Source organism: Centroberyx affinis, unplaced genomic scaffold (genome assembly GCF_046629955.1).
Source record: "Centroberyx affinis isolate AG114_WGS23_722 - 3 ecotype Tasmania unplaced genomic scaffold, CSIRO-AGI_Caff_v1 ptg000995l_1, whole genome shotgun sequence".
Classification (NCBI taxonomy): Eukaryota; Metazoa; Chordata; class Actinopteri; order Beryciformes; family Berycidae; genus Centroberyx; species Centroberyx affinis.
In genome coordinates this window covers 139,004-166,977 of record NW_027279560.1, presented here as the reverse complement: position 1 = coordinate 166,977, position 27,974 = coordinate 139,004, and the positions used below count along the sequence as shown (strand labels likewise).

Sequence of the window (27,974 nt, the reverse complement as noted above, 5' to 3'; positions counted from 1 at the left end):
CTGTCTTTCCAGATATGGATAATCAATCGCTTGATTAAACTAACCTATAACATATTTTACATTTCTTCCTCTTTTGAAAACGTGAAGAAGATCCATAACCTGTCTTGTCTTTTCCTGACATTGTTTCCTGGCTGTAGCCTACCTTGCCTTCTCTGACCTAGACTAGGACCGACCGATTAAAATCATCCATAACGTAACAGTTAGCCTGTTCCTTTAGTTTGACTCAAACTACACGATGACAGGTTGGCAGAGCCCACTACCAAACAGACACACATAGCAAGCAGCGACAGGTGAGTTCGATTTGTGTCCCGGCATGCACCTCGATGTACCCAAAGCCGGGCTTCAAAGCTGGCTCATGTAAAATAACCGGCCCGCTCTGACTACTAACTCGAATTTACCAGGCAGATCTCTGTAGACAGGCTCACAGTGGAGTGTGGGTGGTGAGAGGCGACAGAAATCTTGAACAATGTAAAACTTCACTTTTTTACAACTTAACTGATTAAAAATATTCGGGGCTAGTCTCAAAATATTCAGGGCTTAAGCCCCAAAAGGAAGACCCTGGCGACACCACTGGTTGCCAAGGCAACGATCCAGATACTGTGTGATTAGTGTGTTTGGTTTGGCAGTCGCTGAAGAGCTCGGAGGAATATATAGCACAGCAGCGATGATGCAACTTAGCCCACGGGGAAGACGTTTAGGGCGCAACCAAACCCATAAGGCTTCATACTCATCTTCCTCCAAGTGGGTCAATCTTTGCTATGCGATGTTATTACAAGCATACAGTGCGACTCCTCCTCCCCTGCTGCCCTCGCGATCACGCCGATGTGAAATATATTCAGGGAAGGTTACAATAGAGTCTGGAATGTCAGCATTTAGCCAAGTCTCTGACACAGCGACAGCAGCTGAATTGTTGTTCGCTGATATACTGTGTAACTCATCACATTTGTGGTGTAGCGAACGTACATTAGAAGGGAGAAATCCGGGCGGGGATGGCATCGGTTTATTTTGAATTGTGCTTATATGGACTAAATTTATAGAATGGGAACAACCCGCAGATGTAATCAGTCTTTGCCTAGTCAACTGTGGTTCGGTGCCAGCTGTGGTTTCACAGAAAGTTGGGTGATTACCAACAATTGTGCGTATTGGTCGAATAACATTTTTTCCAGCTTTCTTACCACTCGGGCGAGATCTAAGTCGTAGTATTCCATTGAGCTGAAGTATTGACTTAACTTCCGAGGCCAGGGGTGTAGCAAGTTTCCTCAGGCTTCTGAAGTGTATTGGCGATACATCCAAGTTGTACCATTATCACCAGAAAAACAGGAACATTGACTTAAAAGATTTCCAGTAGGAGTCACCATCCAAATCCACTAGAGCAAAAAAATAAAATAAAATCTTGGAGCCCAAATTCATGCGGCTACCCTTAGAAGCGCCACCTATTGAAGTGTATGGGATTTTCTCATTAGTACACTGCTCTTAAATTAATTATGATAATGAAAAAACTGTAATTATGTCCAACATTAACAGTTGACACAAAAATTGGGTTTGTGATTTCAGTTCTCAACTAAATTTGTGACAGAATTTATTTTTTGTTTCAACAACAGAGGCAGTGAGGAGAGGAAATAATTAAATATTCTCACAGAGGAGAGAAAGTAGAGCTGAATGTTGGTTTCTCAGCTGGTTTCAAAAATCACATCAGCAGGAAAATGAGAGGTCAGGTATTTTCACTGACATTAATGTGCATGTAAAGCAGAATTTAAATGGTCTATTGAACAATAACAGTGATCCTGACCTGAGAGTCTCCAGTCTGCAGTGTGGACTCCCCAGTCCAGCAGAGAGCAGCTTCACTCCTGAATCTTGCAGGTCATTGTGACTCAGGTCCAGCTCTCTCAGACTAGAGGACTGGGAGCTGAGAACTGAGGCCAGAGCTTCACAGCTTCTCTCTGACAGTTGACAGCCGCTCAGCCTGAAGGAGAAATAGTGATGAAAAAAAAACAACATTGAAAATATTTCTTTCTCTCCTCACAACATATATTGAATCTATCCACTTTTCTATGCACTTACACAGATTTATTGGAGGCTTTGACCACTGGCAGCAGCCCCAGAAGAGCCTCCTCTGAAGCAGAGTATTTCTTCAGGTCAAGCACATCCAGCTCTTCTTCTGATGACAGTAAGATGAAGACCAGAGCCGACCACTGAGCAGGGGAGAGTTTGACTCTGGAGAGACTTCCTGATCTCAGGTACCATTGGATCTCAGTCACTAGAGAACGGTCATTCAGCTCATTCAGACAGTGGAACAGATTGATGCTTTTCTCTGGAGATGGATTCTCCCTGATCTTCTCCTTGATGTACTGGACTGTTTCCTGATTGGTCTGTGAGCTACTTCCTGTCTGTGTCAGCAGGCCTCGTAGGAGAGTCTGATTGGTCTGCAGTGAAAGACCCAGGAGGAAGCGGAGGAACAAGTCCAGGTGTCCATTTGGACTCTGTAAGGCCTTGTCCACAGCACTCTGGTAGAGGCGTGTTAGTTTAGATTTGACTCCTACCTTCACAGACCACCGAGATTTTGATTGAGTTTCTGACAGCAGATTGACACCAGAGTCGATGAATGAGACGATGACATAAACAGCAGCCAGAAACTCCTGAATGCTCAGATGGACAAAGCAGAAGACCTTGTCCTGGTACAGCCCACGCTCCTCTTTAAAGATCTGTGTGAACACTCCTGAGTACACTGAGGCTGCTCTGATATCAATGCCACACTCTGTCAGGTCAGCTTCATAGAAGATCAGGTTGCCTTTCTGCAGCTGTTCAAAAGCCAGTTTTCCCAGAGAGAGAATCATTTTCCTGCACTCTGTGTTCCAGTGTGGATCTGTCTCATCTCTCCCATGATACTTGACGTTCTGCTGTTTGGACTGAACCACCAGGAAGTGGATGTACATCTCAGTCAGGGTCTTGGGCAGGTCTCCTCTCTCACTGGTTTTCAACACATGGTCCAGAACTGTAGCAGTGATCCAGCAGAAGACTGGGATGTGGCACATGATGTGGAGGCTTCGTGAAGTCTTGATGTGGGAGATGATTCTTCTGGCCTGCTGCTCATATCTGAATCTCTTCCTGAAGTACTCATCCTTCTGTGGGTCAGTGAAACCTCTCACCTCTGTCACCATGTCAACACACTCAGGAGGGATCTGATTGGCTGCTGCAGGTCGTGTGGTTATCCAGAAGCGAGCAGAGGGAAGCAGTTTCCCCTTGATGAGGTTTGTCAGCAGCACATCCACTGAGGTCGGCTCTGTAACATCAGTCAGGATCTCGTTGTTCTGGAAGTCTAGAGGAAGTCGACACTCATCCAGACCGTCAAAGATGAACACAACCTGGAACTTGTCAAACCTGCAGATTTCTGCTTCTTTGGTCTCAATAAAGAAGTGATGAAGAAGTTCCACCAAGCTGTACTTTTTCCCTTTCAGCAGATTCAGCTCTCGAAAGGTGAATGGAAATGTGAACTGTATATCCTGGTTGGCTTTGTCTTCAGCCCAGTCCAGAGTGAACTTCTGTGTTAAGACCGTTTTCCCAATGCCAGCCACTCCCTTTGTCATCAATGTTCTGGTTGGTTTCTCTCTTCCAGGTAAGGGTTTAAAGATGTCTTCACATTTGATTGTTGTTTCTGGTCTTGCTGGTTTCCTGGATGCTGCTTCAATCTGTCTGACCTCATGTTCATCATTGACCTCTCCACTCCCTCCCTCTGTGATGTAAAGCTCTGTGTAGATCTGATTCAGAAGTGTTGGGTTTCCTGCTTTAGCAATCCCCTCAAACACACACTGAAACTTCTGCTTCAGATTGGATTTGAGTTGATGTTGACACGCAGCAGGAGTTTCTGAAAGAACAAAGAACAAATAACATCAATGAGTGAATGTTTCGGTAAACATGAGAAATGTGAACATTTCCTGGTAAATGTATATATATCTCCACCCCATGGCATCTATTCAGCTCATCACTGGTGAGTGGACAAACAGGTCCTGACTGTGTGTGCAGCTCAGTGTGAAAGGCAACTGGTGTGGTGCTGTTTTTTTTTCCCAGTATGCACCACTGCGTTCAGCGTATTACACTCACACTAACAAATTAATAATTTTACCAGATTATCCAGAGGGATTGTGCTTATTTACGTTTCAATCTTGAATTGAATACATCTTGGTTGGCAAATATTTAGATTTACAGCAGAGTTTGGAAATACAGCTCCCATTTTCCACCATATCCTCTCTCCATCATGTTAAACCTGTTAAAAGCCTCTTACTGCTCTGCAGAGAGTCAGCCAGCTCCTCCTGCTTCATTCTCCTCAGGAACTGCAGTGTGATCTTCAGAAAAGCCTTTCTGCTGCTCTTCCTCTGCTCTTCCTCCTCACCGTCCACCACCTCGTCATCCTCCCTCTGCCTCTGTAAGCATTCTGGGTAATCTGGACTCAGAGCCCTCTGGAACCTTTTCAGCTCGTTCTTCACAAAGGTGACGATGTTCTCCTCAAGCAGCTGGAACAGAATAATAAATGAATTAAACTTTCTTACTAAAATCATGGAACACAACATCAGATCCATCATAGACTGAAAGCCCGCTGGTCTAAAGAGTGCAGCATGGAGACTGAATGTTTGTTTTGCATTTCACTTGTTGGTGAAGTAAAATGTGTTGTTGTACATTTACACACCATAAATATGGAGTCCAGGTCTGTTTGATGCTCCTGGGTAGACTGACCACTGCGAACCTCTGTCCTCTCCTGGTGCACTCTGGGAAAAAACAAAACATCAGATATTAGGTCATAGGTCATAATAGGTCATATTATCACACACACATTTTAAATACTTTATTTGAATTTGCTCATTCACAGCACAGGATTCAAATGTTTCAAGGTTCTACAGTTATGGACACTTAAAGGAATAGTTCACCTAAAAATTAAATTGTTGTCATCATCTCCTCCCCCTCATGTCAGTTGAAACACTGGTGAAGTTTGTATGTCAATATAACACACAGTGAGTTAGCTGGCACAGCTTCATATCAGGTAAAAAATGACAGAAAATTAATTCAAACAGCAGAATCCAAGAGTTCTGAATCCAAACTGCATTGTGGGTCCAAAAGTCCAATATTCACCTCATTATCTCCTAGATTCTCTTCAGTCTCAGATCTCTGGTCGCCCTACAGATTCCTGCTGCCTTCAGGTGCTCCTCGTCAGCTCATACTTCTGAGTTTTACAGTCATAAATACAACTTGTCGTGTATTCAAATACTTTTTAGACAGAAATAACAAAATGGACTCTGCTTTTTGTTGACTATTTTAGAAACCAGGTGGTACAAAGCTACTTTGTGCTGCAAAGTTTATTGGTTAAAAGTTGTTGTATATGTGTGGCACCTAGAAGTTAAACAGAGTTAGAATGTCACATCTTGGGTATCAATTAAAATTCAACTTTTCTATTTGTATTTATCACTTTATTGGGTCGTTCAAGCACGCTCTACCCATAATTACAATATTCTCTGCAGCATTTGAAGGCAGCATCTGCTTGCTACTGTTGTGACATCTGGCGCATTGCAGAAAAAGAGATAATTTGGGAGATAATGAGGTGAATATTGGACTTTTGGACCCACAGTGTGATCGTTTGGCTTCACAACACTTGGATTCTGCTGTTTGGAGTACTTAATAATAATAATAATAATAACTTCAATTTATATAGCGCCTTTCAAGAAACCCACTGCTTTACACAGTGAAGCAGACAAATTACAAGAACAGAAAATAATAATAGCAATAGTTGCTGGGCATGAGAGAGTTGACTAGAGGCCATAGGCCTTGGTGAACAGGTGGGTTTTCAGGGAGAGAGTTCCAGAGGGTGGGGGCTGCCACACTGAAGACTCTGTCCCCAAAAGATCGCAGGCTGGTGTGGGGGGTGGAGAGCAGACCCATGTCTGAGGACCGCAGATTCCGGGATGGGGTATAGGGGTGGAGGAGGTCAGATAGGTACTGGGGGGCAAGGGCATGGAGGGATTTGTAGGTGAGGAGGAGGATTTTGTAGGAGATGCGGGACTTGACTGGGAGCCAGTGAAATTGAATGAGGGTGGGGGTGATGTGCTGCCAGGGCTTGGTGCGGGTGAGAACCCTGGCAACTGAGTTCTGCACATACTGGAGCCTGTCCAGGGCTTTGCTGGGTACCCCGAACAGGACTCCATTGCAGTAATACAGACGAGAGGTAATGAAGGCATCGATGAGGGTCTCTGCCATAGAGTCAGAGAGTGATGGCCGTAGTCTGGAGATGTTTTTGAGGTGGTAGAAAGCGGATTTGGTGATGGATTTGATGTGTGACTGAAAAGAGAGGGTGGAGTCCAGAATGACACCCAGGTTGCGGACTTCTGGGGATGGGCAGATTTGGGCAGCCGTCCACGTCGAGAAAAAGATCTCCAACCTTCCGGAGCAGCGCCTTGGGAGCCACAACCATGAGCTCTGTTTTGTTGCTGTTAAGCTTGAGTAGATTTGATGACATCCATATTTTTATTTCATGCAGGCAGTTGACAAGGGACTGTGGGGGGAGCTGAGTGGATGGTTTGGTGCTGAGATACAGCTGTGTGTCATCAGCGTAGCAGTGGAAGCTGAGACCGTGGTGGCAGATGATCTGACCAAGGGGGAGCATGTAGATGGTAAAGAGGAGGGGTCCAAGTACAGAGCCTTGAGGTACGCCTTGGTTGACTGGGGCCGGGGTGGAACTGGAGTCACTGATGGTAACAAACTGTTTTCTGTTGGAGAGATATGACTGGAACCAGGAGAGAGCACCACCGGTGAGGCCTAGGTAGTCGGATAAGCGGTTGAGGAGGATAGTGTGGGAGACTGTGTCGAAGGCTGCAGAGAGGTCCAGGAGGATGAGAATACTGATGTGGCCGGAATCAGCAGCGATGAGGAGGTCATTGGTAATTTTGATGAGGGCGGTCTCCGTGCTGTGGTGTGCTCTGAAGCCAGATTGAAGGGGTTCGTAGAGCTCATGGTTGGACATGTGCTGATGGAGTTGAGTGGCAACTGATCTTTCCAGGATTTTGCTGAGAAAAGGAAGGTTGGAGATCGGCCGGTAGTTGTTGAGGTCATCCGGGTCCAGACCTGGCTTTTTGAGGATAGGGGTGACTGAGGCCATTTTGAAGCTGGAGGGTGGGGGGGGGCGCCGCCAGAAGCTGCTGGTGGATAGAATCCACTTTGGCCTGGAAGAAGTCCAGGAACTTGGAGCAGAGGTCGGGGGCGCCTGAAGGGTGGGGGGCATCGAGGGGGCGGAGTAGCCGGTTGATGGTGGAGAACAGCAATCTAGGGTGGTTCTGCTCGTTACCAATGAGAGTGGAGTAGTACTGCATCCTGGTCTGGGAGAGAGTTTCTTTATAGGACCTCACGTGGTCTTTAAAGGCCTCAAGGTGGACAGTGAGGCTGGTTCTTTTATAGAGCCTCTCCAGTTGACGACCGGTGGCCTTCAAGGTGTGGAGTTCTTGACGACCGGTGGCCTTCAAGGTGTGGAGCCTTCAAGGTGTGGAGGTGTGGAGTCCTGCCCCCTGGTGAACCAGGGGGCAGGACGGGAGAAGGAGACAATCCGGGTTTTTGGGGGGGCAAGAGTGTCAAGGCTGAGGGATAAAGCAGCATTGTAGTGGGCAACCAGGCCATCTACCATGGTGTCGGGTGGATCAGAGGCCATATGGGTCGCTATCAAGTTAGTTAGGGCTGGTGCACTCACTGACTTGATGTTCCTGAACATGATGGTACGTTTTGAGCGCAGCCTGGACAGGGGGACAGGAACGGTAAAGAGGATGGCATGATGGTCCGATACAGCTAGGTCCAGGCACTGGAGATGGGAGGGAGTTGTACCAGTGGAGCACACCAGATCCAGCGTGTGACCTTTGGCATGGGTGGGACCTTGAACATGCTGTGTGATGTTGAAGCAGTCCAGCAGTGACAGGAATTCAGCGGCAAACGTGCAGCTGCTGGAGTCCACATGAATATTGAAGTCACCGAGCAGTGTAGATGGAGACATGGAGCAGACAGAAGTGAGTAGCTCAGATAGCTCAAACAAGAAGGTAGTGGAGGCTTTAGGGGGACGGTAGATAAGGACAACCTGGAGCTGTGAAGACCCAGCCAGTGTGAAAGCGACACACTCAAATGAGGTGACACTGATAACTGGAAGTTCTTTAACCAGGATGTCAGCTCGATGTATAACAGCCAGCCCACCACCACGACCCATGGAGCGGGGCTTCTGTAGGTACACATAGCCTGGGGGTGTGGCTTGATCAAGTGTCACAAAGTCCTGCTGATTTTGCCACGTCTCGGTTAGGCATAGAAAGTCAATTTTCCTGTCCGTGATGATGTCATGGATGAGTAGTGCTTTGTCGTTTAGGGAGCGAGTATTCAGCAGCATGAACGTTGCAGTGTTGTTTATAGATGCTGAGACAGGCGATAGGGGAGGAATGACACTGTCAACACAGACCAGGGGCCTCAGATTGCCAGTGTGCACATGTGGTTTGTTGTGATGACGTCGTCGCAGTGCAATGGAACGCCTGTCAGACAGAACAGGGGGAGTAGCAGGATCCGAGTAGATAAACTTGCATCGGGAGGCCCTGTGGATATAGCGGGGGCGACGCAGGAGTCCGAGGGATGCAATGTCGGCGAGACAGTTTGGAATGATGCGACTGGAGAGGTTCAGGAGTTCCAGTGTGGAGTATTTTATGAGCACCGTTTCAGCAGCAGAAGAGCGCTGGCTAGCTACCGACGCCGCGAGCCGGGGAGGAGGCACCCGGCCTCGGACCACAGCAACAGTGCAGCAGTGAAGCCAGAGCAGGATGACGGGACCAAAAGAGAGGTCGGGAAAGTCCTGAGATGTGGCAGAGAAGAGTCCAGTCGGGGTATACAGAGAAGATAATCCACAGGTTGTTTGTTGAGTACACCGGTGGATCGCTAGCTAGCGGGGATAGGCTAACAGCTAGTCGGCGGAGAAGGTGAGTACACTAAACCAGAGGTGTACAACCTTCAAACTGTTAGCAGCACAGGTCTGAAAAGTGCTGAGACAAGATAGAAGTGGCAGAGACAGCCAACATCTATTCCTACTTCCTACTTGCAGTGAAAAGCACAATTTTGCCTTGGATTGAGAAGCGGCGAAATACACGCCAGCGTCCTCTCACATCCGGGGTGATGTGTCTTAGCCTAGTCTACTTTTATGGTAATTTCTTTTACCTTTTCGGAACTATGAAGTAATGGTCTCCATCCAGTTGTTTTGGAGAAGGCTGATATGAAGCTGCTCCAGCTGACTCACTGTGTGTTATATTGACATACAATACAATACATCAGGGTGTTGTGGGAACATTGGAAAACACAGAGGATCAAAGCTCCTCACCATCACACAGGAGTGTTTACTGTCTAACAGTATGAAGGGCCAGACCAATTTTATATCTCATGACTGAGAGGCTGATGACAACAAACCCATCTGTTTTCATCATCACTTTTAAAATTTTTACCTTTTATCAATAGAGTGGTTTCCATGTTTGAAGTAAAGAGGAGGATCCATAGACTGGTCACTCTTCATGGACACACAGCTGGGTACAGGAGAGTCTGGTCTGTCCTGCTGGATCCTGATAGAAACACATGATGGACAAAGCAGAGCTGATAGTAGAAAAAGGTTAGACAGACCGGCTTTTGACCAGCAGGTTGACAGTTGCTGGAGAGAAAATGAGAAACACTCTTCCCTCCCTCCACAACTTCCTCCAAAGATCCTTTATACAAGACACTGAAACCCCAAATTGATCCAGTAGAAGAGTGTGGTTATACTGGGCAACTCCCAGTATCTAACAGGAACAGACTGGTTATACTGGGCAGCTCCCAGGTGTGAATATATTACTGTATGTGAAGAAGAGTGATGCTGAAAAGGATCATGCATGCTCAGCAAACCTTCTCTGCATGAGTAATAGTTAAAACATGAATACGGGAACATTTTAATGCTAGGAACAACTTACTTCTTTTCAGAAGAATGGTGTTCATCTTTAAAATTAATAAAGTCATTCTTTGACCGGTCGCTCTTCATGGACACACAGCTGGGTTGAGGAGAGTCTGGTCTCTCCTGCTGGATCCTGGTAGACAGAGAAGAAGAACACTAAGGCAGGAAATTCACTTTTTAGTGAAGCAGCCACAGCAGCAAGTGGATACCCAGAAACTACCAGCTAGGTCTAAACACAACAAGTACCCGCACACCAAAATAATAATAATAACAGTAGTAATAATAATAATAATACTAATAATTAAGTTTCCCTCTTCTCACTGAGTGATTTCTCCTCTCTCCTCATGCTATTTGCTCTCTAAATAAAATCCCCCTCTCTCTCTCCTTAACTCTTATTCTACTCTCTCTTACATGATTGTTCCAGGCTAACAGGAATATTGTAAGGTCACAGCGGCCCTGACCTTTGACCTCCTTTATTTTGTTTTTCATTTTGGGTGATTGAAGCTTATTCTACTGATACACTCATAAGTGTAGGAAGTCAGTCAGTGAAATATCTAAAATAGAGCAAACTATAAATATAATACAGAAAGTATTTGAAAGGTTGAATGGCATTGCTAGCTTCACCGATACAAGCTGCATTTATGTCCTAAAAAGTGAGTGAAAGAATAATAACTAGAAGAGTTTCAATTTCCTGAATATTTTTTAAGTGTGTTTGCTTCAGCATGAAGAGCTTCAGCTGAATTTATTAACTAAGTTAATCTTTTAAAGTTGTTTACAATTTGACCACCAGATTTCACTTTTGACTCTCCTACATTCAACTCCATAGATCAATATGTAGCAATAGAAGTATCTTAAAAACAGTGTTAGTACTAGTAATATTGCTTTAGTGGAGTATACCGTTAAAAATATTCATATGTTGAAGTTGTGTTTCAGCCGGCTTCTTCTTTATGATCATCTTATTACAGTTAAATCAGTCAACAGTAAGAATTATAATAATAATAATAATAATAATAAACTTTATTTGTATAGCACCTTTCATACAAGAAATGCAGCTCAAAGTGCTTTACAACAAAGAAATTACATGCATGAAAATAGACATAGAATGAGCATAACATAAGATGGAAAATAAAACCCACTGAATAATAATAAAAATAAAGTTAAGAAATAGAGTACATAGAATAATTAAAATCAAGTAAAATACAACATTTTAAAAGAAGTGCAGCAGTGCATAAGTGCGAAGCAAAGTGTAAAAAAAAAAAAAGAGTTTGAGGCCTGGATCAGGAAAGTCGTAGCTAGTTAAAGGCTAAAGTGAAGAGAGAAGTTTTTAGCTTTCTTTTAAAGATACTTAGTGAGCTGCTTCCCTGATATCTACAGGCAGAGTGTTCCAGAGCTTTGGGGCAGAATGATAAAGGCTGAAGCCCCGATTTTCTTTGGGCTGCTGCTGAACCTCCAATAAACCAGCAGCAGATGATCACAGTGTTCTTGAAGGCAAGTAGTGAACAAGGGAGTTAGAGATGTAGCTCGGTCCAGCCCATTAAGGGCTTTGTATATAAGGAGGAGGAGGAGGAGGAAGAGGAGGAGGAGCTTAAAATCAATTCTAAATGTTACAGGAAGCCAGTGTAGAGCAGCTAAAGCTGGACTGATGTGGTCTCTGCTCTTGGTTCTGGTTCATAGCCGAGCTGCAGAGTTTTGAATGAGCTGAAGCCTCTCAGTGGTTTTTTTCAGGAGACCAGTAAAAAGTGTGTTACAGTAATCCAGTCGGCTTGAAATAAAGACATGAATCAGTTTTTCAGCATCTTTTTGATTTATAAATGGTCGTACTTTAGCCTTTAGTACTTTATGTTTCTAAGGTGGAAAAATGATGTTTTCTTCACCTTGTTGATGTGGGACTTGAAGCTTAGATCTGAATCTAGGGTAACACCAAGACTTGTAACCTCAGATTTAATCCAGGGAGTCAGTGTTCCCAGATTATTAATCAGCATTTCCCTTTTTGTTTTAGGGCCGACTAGTAGGATTTCAGTTTTGTCCTCGTTTAACTTTAAAACATTTTTGCTCATCCATTTATTTATTGCCAAAAGACAGGCAGTGATGGAGTTTATAGCTGCAGCATCATTTGGTTCAGCAGAGATGTACAGTTGTGTGTCATCTGCATAACTATGGAAACATACATTGTGCTCTCTGATGATGTCACCAAGTGGCAGCATGTATAATGAGAATAATAACGGACCAAGGCTCCCTGTGCAACCCCAAAGCAGATGTCATGTTTCTCAGACACATGATCTCCAAGACTGACGGAAAACTTTCTCCCTTTGATGTTTGTTTTGAACCAGTTTAACACACAGTCAGAAAGACCAACCGACTTTTCAAGACGATTGATTAAGATATCATGATCAGTCGTATCAAGTGCTGCACTTAGGCCTAAGAGGACAAGAATTGAGACTTGAGTTTAGTCTGAGGTCGCTGATTATTTTAGTAAGAGCAGTTTCAGTGCTGTGGTTTGTTCTAAAGGCTGACTGAAATTCTTCCAGGATATTATTTTCTTTAAGAAAGGAGTTTATTTGCACTGAAACTACCTTTTCAAGTATCTTACTAATGAATGGAAGGTTGGATATCGGCCTGTAGCTGGTCAGTGCATTACCATCTAGGTTGGGTTTCTTTAGTAAGGGTTTTACAACAGCTGTTTTGAAGGCATCTGGGAAGATGCCTGTTTGAAGGGATGTATTTATAATCTTCAGGACATGACTTGAAACACTATCGAACCCCCGCTTAAAAAATGCTGTAGGTACAGGGTCAATACATGAGGTGGAGGAGTTACACTCTGTGATAGTCTTGCAAAGCTCAGTTAATGTAATACAAGTGAATTTTCCCATGGTTACATCTTTTTTACAGGGTTTGCTGAGGTCATCTGTGTTTACATCAGCAGCAATGCTGGTTCTAATTGTTCTAATTAAATTGTTAAAAGTTATTTTGTTATTGAAGAACAATGCAAGTTCTTCACAATTTGTTGTGAGTTTCCAGCATTCTTTGTAATAATCTTGGAAAAAGTAATCTTTTCTTGCTAGTATTGCTTTGTTATAGACAGTCATGGCTTCTTTGTATATATTACAGTGAACTGTGAGCCTGGTTTTCCTCCAGATTCTCTTAATCTCATTAACACTGTTATTGTTTAATGAGGAGATTCTGTCAGTCGACCTCTTTTTAACCTTTAGTGGAGCAACAGTATTTAAAGCAGATGACAAGGTATTGTTGACATTTTCAACCATGTCATTTAATAAGCAGTCAATGCTGTATGACTCAAATGATTTCATAATATTAGAGAACTTTGCTTCAGCCTTGCTATCTAGGAATCTCTTTTGAACCAAAAATTCCCTTTTAGTCTTTGTTAAGATTAGGCTGGCATCAAAAATCACACAGTGATGGTCAGAAATAGGTAATTCTAATACTGAAACACTGTCAATGTTTAACCCTGTTGTTATTACCAAGTCTAGAATGTTACCATGCTGATGAGTGGCTTCATTTACATGGGTTGGGTAAGTTCAAAGCTGTCCAGTAAATTCATAAGCTCCTCCAGCTTTGGAGTCATTCTTTTTGTTGATATGAATATTAAGGTCTCCATTCAGGATTAATCTATCATATCTAGTGATACCAAGTGAGATCAGCTGCAGAAACAGCGATGAATATCTTGGTGGCCGATACAATGTAATGATGAGCACTGATAATTCTGCTTTGAGCTCAAGAGCAAGATATTCAAATGATGTAAATTCACCCAGGTCAATGTCATTACACACAAACTGTGTAGAAAAAATGGCTGCAATCCCTCCTCCTTTCCTGTTCTGTCTGACTGACTGATAAAAATTATAGTTTGGAGGACAAGCCTCTATCAGTGTTGCTACACCAGTAGTGCTGTTTAGCCACGTCTCAACTAAAAACATTAAATGCAAATTCCTTTCAATTATCAGATCATTAACCAAAAAGGATTTGTTAGCCAGTGATCTGACATTAAAAAGAGATAATTTCAGCTGTAGGGATTCTGTGACAGGAAAGGAAACTGGTTGTGGCTGAACATTGACAAATTTCAGATTACTGAGACAGGTACCAGATCGTCTGTGATTGCTACGATTTGTTTGACCATGCCACCGGCTGTTTAAGATCACCGGTATGTTTAAGGAAGTGGCATGGGGTCTGTCTCATCTCTGATAGACACATGATTGATGATGTCTGTGGTTATTGCTGTTTAATAGTTCATCAATTTGACTGGTACAGGTTAAAGAATAAAACACTATAAACTGTAATGAAAAGTGTTTGCTACAATACCTTTCCATGGTGGAAATATCCTGCTGCCTCGCCAGTAAGTGAAAGTGAAAGTAGAGACTGGCTTGATACTGAGAGAGAGAGAGAGAGAGAGAGAGAGAGAGAGAGAGAGAGAGAGAGATCTACAGTCTCGGAAGAACACAGACTCTAATTTTATTCCTGTCTCATCAGGAAATATCAGTGTCACATTGGTACAAAAAAAAAATAATAATAATCTAGACTTAGGTTTAAATCAAGGCTAAGTCTACACATTTCTGTCGTTAAGGCTCAAGCAAAAAAACAATAGAATACATTTATGTGGAATGTATGTGCCTAATAATGTGTCAGAGTATGTATAGCTTAGAGGAGTCAAACTAAATGGTAAATGGACTGCATTTGTATAGCGCTTTTCTAGTCTACCGACCACTCAAAGCACTTTACAACATGCCTACATTAACCCACACATTCATACACCGATGGCGGCAAGCTACCACGCAGGATGCTACCACTGAGGAAATTCACAGTTCATTCAATGGTGAAATTCAGTGGTGAAAAATCAACCTAATCAGATTTTATGGTATATATTTTAATACATTTTAATATTATTGCAGGCCACCCACAAGTTCTATTGGTCACTCAGTGATAAAATTTGTTTCCTGTCCACACCACTGCTACAAAGTCAAACTGGTTTATTGTGTGTTTTAAAAGTAAAATCCCATGACCAGGTTTAGCTTTCATATCAACAAAACTTATATCTCTAAATGCAATTCAATGATATATAGTTCACTTTTGTAATTACATTGTTGAAGCAGGAGATGCAATGTCATTTTTCTTAGTTTCATTACTTTCAATTGCTCTTTGACTTCACTTGAACCCAACAAGGTTTTATAGTAGATCGATGTGAATCCCAATAGTAGGCTCCTGCAGAGCCGCAGTGCCGGTAGATTCAAGACCCGGTAGATCCTGGACTTGAGTGTCTGAGTGACAGTAAATCCTGTTTGTCATTATAAGGATCAATTCTGTTGATTAGTTTGATTAGCCTCTGTCTGTTGATTCCTCTTCATCCTGTCTGCTGCCTTTTACTGTCTTCCACAGTCTTCTACTGTCTTCTGCTATCTGAATGAAAAGTCTGGTTAACTACACATACGTAAATACACACAAATACATGTGCATGTATGTATGTATGTATGTATGTATGTATTATTTTGTTAGGTCCCCTAGTTTGAGTTGGCTTTTCTCAAACCTGTCCACTATAAACTCTGATAGTGGATGACCTCAGGACTATCAGCTTCTCTTGTACTATAGAGCCAAATGTGGAGAGTCACCCCTATTTCAACCTGTCCTCTGCAGTTATACAAGGTACAGTAAGAACCTCTAAAAAACTCACTGCACCATACTTTAGTAAACTACTTCACCCTATTTTGTCAGTCAAGCCCTCCCAAAGCTCTGCTGATAGTTTTATGCACAAGTAAATTTTGGTCTAGGTTTTGATGTTGTAACTGATGTACTCAAAACAAAATTGACAAAACCACCTCACATCTTATGAGAGAGAGCTGCTGCTCTAACCACAAGCTACTGACACTTCCTGTCAGATGGTGCAGACACACAAGAGAAATGAAACTTTAAATACAAGATTGTCTTTTATTTACTCACCCAGCAGCAATAGCAAAAAAGTTTTTCAAATGCAAAAAAAGACTGGCAATGGAAACAATTAAATTGAAAGAATCTTTATTGTATTAACCTGCCTTACACACTGGATGAACTGCACTAAAAAACTCTGACATAAACAAGAAAAATCTGAGAACAAAGTCTCTCTTCCTTCCTCACAGTGCAGTGTGACAGAGTGCTCCACAGCAACGGGTAGAAAAGTCCTTTAGTCCCAAATTCTGTCCCTTTTTATACTTTTCTCCAGGACATTAGGTGAAGTTAAGGTCAAGCCACAGACCGAGGTCAAAACAGTCCTCACAGTCAGTCCATATATGGGCATTGATTGATCGATTGATTGATTTTATTTGACAGATTTTAAAAGTACATAGCCATACAACAACCATACACATATAGTAAAATTGTTGAGGAATTGAACACACAATAAAGTCAAGAAGACTTTCCGTTGTGGTCCTCGTTGTACAATGCAACGATCAGCAGGGGCATCCTCTCTTCCTTCTCTTGCTGTCAGAGTCTGTTAGCTGTGAGTTATGATGCACATGTGCAGGATTTGCCAAAGTAAGCTCGCATAGCGCCGGAAACCATTTCATGTAGCTTTCAAGAGGCAAAGAGCCATTTTGTGGTCAGCTCACACACACATGAGGAGAGCTCCTTCAGGGAGAGACAGGCGGGACGGTCGGCTGCAGGAAGTCGTTCTCAAAATATTCCACAGCTTCAGCTTCCTCTTTCTCCTCATGTTCGATCTCTGCTGCTTTGGCACACAGCTCTCGTAGCATTTGCTTCCTTTTTTCCCTCCTCAGCTTATTCCTCTGATAATTTGGTCCTTTTTCACCAGCAGTGTTGGTTCTGTTGGATGAACCTGCAGTATGAGGTCCACTCATTTTCAACAGTATGTATGTATGTATGTCTGTCTGCATGGGTTAGGGTTAGGGTGACATGAAAACATAAAGAAGAGTAAGCTCATATTTAAATCCCATCAGCCTGTGGGTTCGGAACCCAGGCTATTCAGTGTGTCTTCACACACACACACACACACACACACACACACACACACACACACACACACACACACACACACACACACACGGAGTGACGACTCAAACCAGACTGATGTCTAAAATACAGAAGCATTGACCAAAACCAATCTTTAACCCAATCGGCCATAACACCAGGTATCAATAACACTCCAGAAATATCAGCTCAGAAAACTTTCTATTGGATTTTCAGTGAAACTTCAGTCAGACTGGAGCTGACAGCAGACGGCTGATTTTCTCCAGCTGGTTTGCATGTTATTCTTCGTTTTGTGGGAATCTTCCAACTTCTAGGACATTAAAAGCAAATGTGCTCCTTAGCGCCCCCTGGTGGTAAACTGATGAACTGCTATAAAGCAGGTTAGCTGCTGTAAAGCCTCAGCAGAGTGAGTTATAAAGAGTCAACAGGAGGCTTGGAGTCTGACTGTGGAGGGATTTGAACCTGTGATCTACAGTTTATGGGACAGTCTCTCTAACCGCTGGACCATCAGGCTTCAGCTGATGGTCTCTGTTGAATGAAATCCACCTGGTCAGCTGGTTGGAATAACAGCAGCTCACTAATAAACAGACAGATCCTCTGATCTGCAGCCTACACTTTGCTGATAGTAAAAACAATGAGCTGAACCAGCAGGACTTGAGCCTGTGACCTTCTGAGTATAAGAGAGTCTCTCCAACCGCTGGACCTGTGAGGCTCAGTTGGCTCTGTCAGCTCATAAACTCTGTTGAAAAGAGCTGAGTCAATACCAAGACTGTCCTCAGATCAGTTCAGATATCTAATGTAAAGACTCCTTCAGTAACTCAGAGTCACAGACCTCAGATCAGTTCAGACTGCAGCCTCCAGCAGGTCGGTGGTGAACAGAGATTGTGTAGAGCAGGCCTATTCAATTGGCGGCCCGCGGGCCACATCCGGCCCAGAAGCAACCTCCGAGTGGCCCAGCGAGCTTGAATTAAATAGGCTATTTTAATAGCGATTTTAATATTTTAATTGTAATATTGTTTTTATAAAAATTTGGACTCGTTTTCACTCGTCATGAATTTATTTCCTCCGTGGCAGAAAAACACGTTACACGAGTCTTCAGAAACTCCTGCAGGTTAAACTGGACTAACGAAACACTTTTGGGGCCGACTGACTCTAACAGACTCACTGTAAACAGACTGGAAGACACTCGCTAGCCTAGCAACATTAAGGCTACAAACAACCCATAATGCAACACTCCGTGTAGGTAGGAGTCAGTTTTACACCGGTACTTTATCCATTCAAAAAGAATGTCTGATGTTGTGAACACGTCTGCCTAGTCCTCGAATGTAAGACGACCCACTTTTTCTGAAAATATGTCTGTCAACCCTGAAACGTAAAACTGACAATGAAAAGCGTCGGTTTAACCCGCCTGGACTAGCAAATAGTAGTTATGTGTAATCTGGTGGAAAGTAAGTAAGTACATTTACTCAAGTAGTGTACTGAAGTACAGTTTTGAGGTACTTGTACTTTACTTGAGTATTTCCATTTTATGCTACTTTGTACTTATACTCCACTACATTTTAGAGGGAACTATTGTACTTTTTACTCCATTACATTTATTTCACAGCTATAGTTACTTTTACTTTTACTTAAGTAAGATTTTGAATGCAGGACTTTTACTTGTAATGGAGTATCTTTACATTGTTGTATTGCTACTTTTACTGAAGTAAAACATCTCAGTACTTCTTCCACCACTGTGTGTAATAGAGTGTTATTGGTTACTGTTATTGCCACTTGTTATGATTCTGTGCATTGAGCTCTTTTTTATTCTGTTTCTGCACGTTGTGATGTGCCTGGGTCAGATATGTGACCAAAAATATATTTTTTTGTTTCAAAAGTGAAACAATAAACATTGCTATTTTTTACTACATTCATTTGCGTTTGTTTAAATTTATCATTACCAAAAGCTAAAAAAAAAAAAAAGGTTTTAAATAGGCTGCTGAAAATGTCTGGCCCATCTACATTTCCCGGTTTTAAAATCTGGTCCAACTGAATTTGTAATTGAATAGCCCTGGTGTAGAGGTAAGACTCTCCAGTCTGGAGTCACATGTGGGCTGGGAGCCTGGGATCCAATCACCAGAGAGCAGCAGCAAGGGGAGGAGGAGACAAGGTGAGTCTTTAACAAGTAAACAACAACAACAACAAAAAATAATATTACAGTTTTCTCTGAATGCTTAAACACTAACAGTGATTCTTGAAGCACTATCTCTGAAACCATTAACACTTGTAGCCAAAGCATTTACCAAGTGAGCCAAACTGAACACACGCTCTCTGCTTTACACTCAGTTTGTCATTTAATAACACACTTCTAGCAAAACTGTAAACATTGGTCTCTACATTGCTACACTATTTTGCCAATTACCTTTCCACATTGACACATGTGAAAACACTTTTAGATAATGAGTTCACTTACAAACCAGAGCTTGAGCACTATAAATAGGCCACAGGTAAACATTTGGTTCGGACAACAATGGAGGCCAATATTGGACAGAGAGTAAGAGGGGTGAGAACTCTTCTCTGCATGGCTTTGGAAGGTGTATGATCGCCAGCCCCACCAACGCGTAGCCCTTCTACAGGCAATGGAGGAGGCTTGTGGAGACATGGATCAGGGGTCATGCCAGGCCTGGATACGGCACTCCAGAAGATACTTTCCACGCTGCCTAGCTCAAGACAACATTGCATGTGATGTGGATGAAGTCTTATGTCCAGACCCACAGAGAAGGAGAGATTTAGCCTAATTTTTTTCTGTTCTTTTTTTTCTAGCACAAATGTTTTTGTTTTCTTCTACTGCGCTTTTGTTGTTTGAGGAGTTTTACTGTAGAACATTTTGAGAAAAAAAAAAAAACATTTTCCCCCTTATTTGTATTGATAGTGTGTTATGTTCGGAATACACATCCATACTTTACACATTTGGATACCTGTGTGTCTGTGTGTTTACTACATGTATGACAAAACTTTATTGCAAACTGCTCTGCCCTGCACACAGAAAAAACAAAAGCCACAAGTGTTTTTCATTTATACTTTCAGTGTGTAGTTGGTGCTTCGTGTGTTTATTCAAATGATGGTTTGTGTGAACTGTATTGATGCAAAAACACAATTTTTAAAAGAGTTTGAAGAGTTTTGCAAGAATTGTTTGCTTTTGCAAGAGATGTGTAATGTTTTGCTGGTTTGGTGTCAGGTTTTGTGGTTAGTGTGTAGAGTTTTGCAAAAATAGCCTGTAGTTTCAAAGATAGTGTCTAAGCAATCAGAAAAAACTGTAATGTTTGACTGCTTACTTTCTAATCTAATGCAAAATTCAGCACGACAGGAACTTTCCATTAATAACTCATTAATAACCGGCCAACCCATGAATAAATCCCTTATAAACCCATGATACAAATCTTACTTTATTAAAGCTGTTATTTTTAATGGATAATTAATGTTTATTTAAAGAGAAATTAAGGACATTTCAGGGACAAAATTAGGGGGTTTGGTTTCGTAGTGATATGAAAGGTGCTATAAAAATAAACTTTATTATTATTATTACTATTGGGCATTACATTATGTTCAACACCTTTGCTTTGTTCTCTGATTGGTTGCTGTGTTGTTATGCTGGCTTGTGGTTGGTCTGTCACCTTGCCTATAAGCTCACATTGCACTCACAGTAACTTCTTAAATTATTTTATCAATACACAGGATATGATGTCACTGTCCCTTGTGCCATAATCCAAGTTCAGCATTCACATAGAGGCCCAACTCAGAGTTTAACAGAATGATAAACTACCATACAGATGAACCATAGGAAACATCAGGCTGTATCATAAATCTACAAGACCATGAGACAGGCAGCAACATTCAGAAATAAATAAATAAATAAATAAATCAAACCAAAATATAAAATATAAATAAATTCACAGGATATTTGCTTTGAAACGTAGTTGCCTCAAAGTCTTCGGTTCGTTACAGTGTGAATATTATCCAGCTGGGTTGATGCTGATATTGATATGAAAACACATCTGAACAGTTTATTGGCTCTTGGCTCTAACAGGATGTGAGCTAGCATCCAGAACACTGTGCGCATGGAAACACACGTCATGTTTTATACCAGTCCTTTCCTGGCCAGTCCAGCAGGGGGAGCTGCTGACCTGAAACTGCCCTCTACAGTCTAGACTAGTACAACAGCACAATATTGTGGCTATTGTCATGTTTCCCAGAATGCCGCGCGGCATTCATTGTTCAGCATTAATATGTTGTGTTAATTAAGCTATGGGAATGATTTGGTTAAAGTTATTATTGTTGAATTGGTTGTTAAACAGTGTGTGTACATTTTACATAGTTTAGTTGATGTTAGATAATAAGCACCTTGAGTGTGAATGGTAGGTTCAAAAGAGACTTTTACTTGACGACTTTTTCAGTATTTACAATGCGTGCGTTTTGTTTGAGTTATGTAGACAAGTACTTTTATGTAGAAACAATGTACAAACTTATGGCTGATATATCTACGGCACACAGGTGTATGAGTTGTAAATCCTAATACTTGTCAAATATGTAATGTGCTTCCCTTGGTTCATGCTAATTCCTGTTAAAGGGTAACTTCGGTGTTTTTCAACCTGGACCCTGTTTTCCCAACTGCGGGTGTCTAAGTAACTAATGGGGAAAACAATTTTTGAAATCGGTCCAGTATTGAGCGAGATCGCTTCAGCCGGCAGCCGAGAAACGGGCTGCAATTAGGTTTGTTTTGCATTGTTGTTGCATTAGGTTTGTTTCTGTGCCTGTTCCTGACATGCAGACAGCAAGCTAACTGTTAGCCTTGTTTTTAGCCTACTTGACATGTACTCCACAGTCTGTCTGGCGAACCCAGCTAGTCTGACATTACATGCTATTCATCACTTTTGTATTTCGTTGTGAATTAACTTTAGGTTCTTTTATTTTTTTTAAATAAACGATTTTAAATAACTTACCCTGTACGAAATTTCCAATTCAGTTTCATGTCAGTATTGTACGGTGCTGTGTGGTGAACCTGCTGCATGGTAGTGACTGTGAGTCCAGCTGCCAGTCAGTTTCTAAACAGAAGTGTCTGTGGCTGCTGTGTGGGGAAGTGAACCAGGGGCCTGTACTACGAAGCAGGATTTGAGGTTAGCGAGGTAACTTCAGGTTTAACCCTGGGTTTTCAGTCTCACGAAGGTGGTTCACTTCTTACCGGGGTAGATCACCATGGCAACTTATGCTGCACGGCTAACCTGCTCCGGAGCAGGTTATGTTCTAGATAACAGATCAACAGGCATAAAAGCACCGCCCACTGACCAATCATTTTTCTCCAAATGGCATCACCATTCATCGAAGATCCCGTGGACCTCGGTGCGCGGATCGTGAGAGGGGCTCTTAGGAGAGAAAGAGTGTTTAGAGACCGGCAAACCCCTTGGCTTTCCCTGATAATTTTTTATATGAAAGATATAGATTCTCGTCGGAGGGAATCACCTATCTGTGCCAGCTGCTGGAGCCGTATATTGCCAGTGCGACAGGTCGGAGTCATGCGCTCACAGTCCCGCAGACCCTATGCGTTGCCCTGCGCTACTTTGCCACGGGTAGTTTCATGTGTGCTGTGGGAGATGCGGAGGACCTGAGCAAAAATACAGTCTGCAGCGCAATCCATAAGGTGGCACGTGCGCTAACAGAGCTATTGGATGCCTTTATCGTGTTCCCTGGGCACTTGCCCACGCAGTCCATAAGAGAGGGCTTCTATGACATAGCAGGTACACATTAACCTATTTGACTACTTGATCTATAGCCTACATAATGTAGACCCTATGACGTATACTGTTGCATATTAAATGCAGCCTACTCCTGTCATAGGGTTCCCCAGAGTGATCCGTGCCATTGATTGCATCCACATCCCCATCTCTGCACGTCTGGGTGAGAATGAAGCCGATTATGTGAATCGCAAGTCATTCCACAGCCTCAACGTTCAGGTAAATCTTGCAATGATAATTTGCAATGCACAATGCACATTTTACAGTGAATTTGCACATCAATAGCAATATCCTGCCCCAAGTTTGAATTTCTATCCCGCCTTGCTGTTATCCCACATATTTGCATGTAGCCTAGTACAGTACCTTTATATTCCTATATTCAAATTCCTCGTATGTAATCTGATTACCTACTTGCCAATAAAGTGATTCTGATTCTGATATATATATATATATATATGTTTGGTAATTCACACACACACCTCATTGTGTGTGTTTTAGTAAGTAATGCAGTAGCCTGGATAATTAAGGTAATTCCCTCTTAGCACATATGGAAATATTAACACAGCACAGGTGTCACAGTTGGACTATCGTTCACTCCACCATGGGGTCCTTTCGAATGCACATTGATGCTACATTTACCTTAATGCTGTTATCATGTGGAAGTATTGTTAACCCCAAATGCTTTTGCAGATGACCTGTGACCATCAATGCATGGTCACCAGCATTGAGGCAAAGTGGCCTGGGTCAGTCCATGACTCCCCGATCTTCAGGGAGTCCTACCCTGCCACAGATTTGAGCAGGGCAGGACAACTGTACATTGCATATCATTTTGTGTTATGTTCCTTAAACTGCAATTTGTGATACTGATCATGGCAATATTCCCTGTTATCTTCAGGGCTGTTCACTGGAGTGCTGCTAGGAGACAGGGGGTACGCCTGCCAGCCCTTCTTAATAACCCCCTATCCTGACCCTGATGCAGGGCCACAAACCAGATTCATCGTGGCCCTTGCCAGGACCAGGGCCAGGATAGAGATGACATTTGGCATACTGAAGGCCCGCTTCACCTGTCTACGTGGGCTCAGAGTGGCCCCAGACCGGGCTTGCAGAATAATCAGCGCATGTGTTGTGCTCCACAACATAGCCACCATCCGGAAGGAGAGAGCCCCTCCTGTCAACCCACAGCCCCCTGATGTTGTGGACCCCATCACCCTGGACCACCCTACTGGCAGGGCTGTGAGAGAGGCCATCACTCAGCAATTTTTTGCCTGAACACGCACACAAAGAACACACCTTTTTTCTTTTCATTTATAACTTTATTCTGAAATCATCGTTTGTTCTCCCGTTCCTGGAAACAAATGGAAATAAATTTGAGTTTAATTGTTTCCCATGACTGGAACTAACTTACGTTGCTCAAGTACCTTCTTTTCGTACTCCAGTTTCTCCACCTCAAGTTTCACTTTTTTGATGAGATGTTTCTTATACTCTATGTCTAGTTTTTTTTTTCCAATATCTAGTTCCAAGGTCCTCTTGTACAGGGACCTCACATTGTCTGCTCCAACCTGACACATGTACAGCACACAATACAGTTGCTTTAACATTTAAGCATTGTCCCTTTGCAAGGCTCACTTGAAGGAAGGTGCAAATGTCACATTGACCGCCCTGTTTAAATTAAGGTTAATTCATTACCACTTGTGATCCTCTCCGCCTAGAAGTGGAGGCCACAGGCTCAGGGGGAGGACGATTTCTCTCTTCCTGCAAGATTAACATCATAGCAATGGAAGCAATTGATTAATTTTAGGACAGAGAGCACTTGAAGCAGTTATTAGTCCCATGTGCAGACCACCACCAATAGCAAGTAATTGGAGATAAATCAATTACAGCCAAGTGTCCACACTCTCACCATCTGTGTTGAGATGGGCAAGTTGAACACTGCATAAAATTGGTAACAAAGGACTAAAGTGTACCTCCAAAGCTCTCTCTGAGCATATAGACACCGTCTCGTCATCTAGGACCTCCACCTGGGAAAATGAGACATGTAAATGGTCTATTTGATCCATGATCAGCAACCACAGATGACATGCCAGTGTATATGACAGGTTGCTTTCGCTGTTACCTCTGTCTGGGACAGTGTATAAGTGGGTGGTGGCAGCAACACCAATGTCTCCCTATCAACTGTAGAGACAGTAGACGGTAGGCCTACATGTTACTTACTCCCACAATAATTAGTATATTATATAATTGTGTTTCATTAGCAACCCAGTAGTTTAACAGTGAGACATTGACACATACCCTGTACAAATGTGGCCTGTTGGGAGCTGCTACTTCCACCAGGGTCTGATATGACACCCCCTTCCACCCCTTCCATCAAGGGGTGACCCTGGTTATTGGAGAGGGCCAGCTCCTCAGCAGGGGTGTACTCCTGTGTAGGAGGGCCCCCTCCTGTCTTCTTCATCTCATTTTTTTTCCTGTTGGCTGCAAGCAATGTCAAAGCCATTCATTGTGCTTTTCTATACCGATATCATCCTGAGACAGAGACTGATTGGAGCACTGAAGCCTTGTAACTTGTTGTACTTATAAGATATTAAAGTAAGCCTACTTACCACTTTGGATTATGTTTTTATATTTATTTTTTATTTGCTCCCAAGTACGTTTGACCCGCCGGGGTTGCAGCTGAAAGAATAAGGCTGATATGTCATACACGCCAGAAGAATACATCTAAGCAACACATTAATTTAATGGAATACACAGATGTGATTATAGTCAGATCTACTCATGCCCTATTGATGGGGCAGTGATATTATAAGGCCATTAACTTACGCATTCACACAATCGGCGATTTTTTGCCAGCTGTCCTTCCTGCATTTTGCAGCTGCAACTGTGTTGCTTTTGGCCTGTATGATGTGTTTGAATTCTTCGTATTTTTCAAGTGTTATAGTTTGTTCTTCGTATGTGAAATATGATGCTCTTCCAGATGACTTGTCCATGTTTGCGATTGGTCATATGCTGCAAACACCGCCCCTTTTATGTGCACGCGCTCATAGCTAGATTGGGAAAACCTGGGTTGACTTACCGAGTTGATAACCACCGTCGTGTGACCGCTTAGCGTGATTGCGGTTGTTAGGCTTAGTCAAGCCAGATCACGGAAAGATATCCTGGGTATGTTGAACTTGCTTCGTAGTACAGGCCCCAGGTCCACATTTAGTTTTGACAGATAAACTGACTGTATGATGACATCTTGTCAAACTACCATGGCAAAGTGCTGTAAATGCTTGAACAAGGATACAGGGCCAACTCATGATTTTCATTACAAAGTTCTGCTAAGTAACTCACATAAAATAGCAAGGAACTGAAGCTGAATTTAAATGTCAGAATGTAATGTATTTTCCATTGGATTGGATGCCTGTTTGAGTCGAAGATAACAGCTCCATCTTGTACATAACTTTCTAAATCCTCTTACAAAAGTTGAATAGGTTATTTACAAATAAAAAACTAAATTAGATCTACATGCTGACGCTGAATGAACATTAAGTATTGAGGGGCAGACGATTATGAACCTATGTAGATGGAACAGAAAATTTCCAGCCAAGGTTTACAAATTGAATTTTGCCAATCTGACAAGCTTTCTGGATTCCTTGAACCCTTATCTGTTAGGACGGTGGATCATATTGTGTGAAAGTATTTGCAATAAAGTATAAAATCTCACCTTTGTGTGGCTTGTCCTGAAGAAGCGTAGAAGAAGAGTGGCAGCCATTTCTAAGACATCCATACAACAACCAAGACAAGCATCAACATTCTGCAAAACAACGAGTGAATGGAGAATGTTTCTTTAGAGTCCAAAAAGGTAAAAAATGACAGAAAATTACTTCAAACAGCAGAATCCAAGAGTTCTGAATCCAAACTGCACTGTGGGTCCAAAAGTCCAATATTCACCTCATTATCTCCTAGATTCTCTTCAGTCTCAGAGCTCTGGTCGCCCTACAGATTCCTGCTGCCTTCAGGTGCTCCTCGTCAGCTCGTACTTCTGAGTTTTACAGTCATAAATACCACTTGTCGTGTATTCAAATATTTTTAGACAGCAATTTGAAGGCAGCATCTGCTTGCTACTGTTGTGACAGCTGGCGCAGTGCAGAACAAGAGCTAATCTGGGAGATAATGAGGTGAATATTGGACTTTTGGACCCACAGTGTGATCGTTTCGCTTCACAACACTTGGATTCTTCTGTTTGGAGTAATTTTATTGTAATTTTTTACTGTTTAGAAACTCTGAAGAAATGGTCTCCATCCAGTTGTTTTGGAGAAGGCTGATATGAAGCTGCTCCAGCTGACTCACTGTGTGTTATATTGACATACAATACAATACATCGGGGTGTTGTAGGAACATTGGAAAACACAGAGGATCAAAGCTCCTCACCATCACACAGGAGTGTTTACTGTCTAACAGTATGAAGGGCCAGACCAATTTTATATCTCATGACTGAGAGGCTGATGACAACAAACCCATCTGCTTTGATCATCAGTTTATAATTTCTACCTTTTATCAATAGAGTGATGTCCATGTCTGAAGTTAAGAGGAGGACTGATAGACTGGTAACTCTTCATGGACACACAGCTGGGTACAGGAGAGTCTGGTCTGTCCTGCTGGATCCTGATAGAAACACAGGATGGACAAAGCAGAGCTGATGGTAGAAAACAGTCAGACAGACCGGCTTTTGACCAGCAGGCTGACAGTTGCTGGAGAGAAAATGAGAAACACTTTTCCCTCCCTCCACAACTTCCTCCAAAGATCCTTTATACAAGAAACTGAAAACCCAAATTGATCCAGTAGAAGAGTGTGGTTATACTGGGCAACTCCCAGTGTCTAACAGTAACAGACTGGTTATACTGGGCAGCTCCCAGGTGTGAATATATTACTTTATGTGAAGAAGAGTGATGCTGAAATAGATCATGCATGCTCAGCAAACGTTCTCTGCATGAGTAATAGTTAAAACGTGAATACAGTAACATTTTCATGCTAGGAACAACTTACTTCTTTTCAGAAGAATGGTGTTCATCTTTAAAATCATTAAGGCAACCCTTTGACTGGTCTCTCTTCATGGACACACAGCTGGGTTGAGGAGAGTCTGGTCTCTCCTGCTGGATCCTGGTAGACAGAGAAGAAGAACACTAAGGCAGGAAATTCACTTTTTAGTGAAGCAGCCACAGCAGCAAGTGGATACCCAGAAACCACCAGCTAGGTCTAAACACAACAAGTATCAGCACACCACCATAATATTA

The 27,974-nt window shown here is 42.5% G+C and overlaps 2 protein-coding genes across 2 annotated transcripts; one reads left to right on the top strand and one right to left on the bottom strand.

Moving 5' to 3' along the window:
• Nucleotides 1-1,789: 1,789 nt before the first annotated feature.
• Nucleotides 1,790-16,698, bottom strand: LOC139646583 (NLR family CARD domain-containing protein 3-like; the record flags this gene model as incomplete). Its single annotated transcript, XM_071522487.1, has 7 exons — nucleotides 16,592-16,698; nucleotides 9,987-10,100; nucleotides 9,492-9,605; nucleotides 4,682-4,760; nucleotides 4,280-4,508; nucleotides 2,242-3,862; nucleotides 1,790-1,963 (listed from the first exon to the last, which is right to left on the bottom strand). Coding segments are annotated over exons 1-7 (2,438 nt in total), but the record flags the coding sequence as incomplete, so codon positions are not given.
• Nucleotides 16,699-22,272: 5,574 nt separating this feature from the next.
• Nucleotides 22,273-23,970, top strand: harbi2 (harbinger transposase derived 2). The gene is given in 6 exon segments (XM_071522486.1): nucleotides 22,273-22,357; nucleotides 22,360-22,704; nucleotides 22,805-22,920; nucleotides 23,392-23,479; nucleotides 23,482-23,502; nucleotides 23,597-23,970. Coding segments are annotated over 6 exon segments (1,029 nt in total).
• Nucleotides 23,971-27,974: the final 4,004 nt, after the last annotated feature.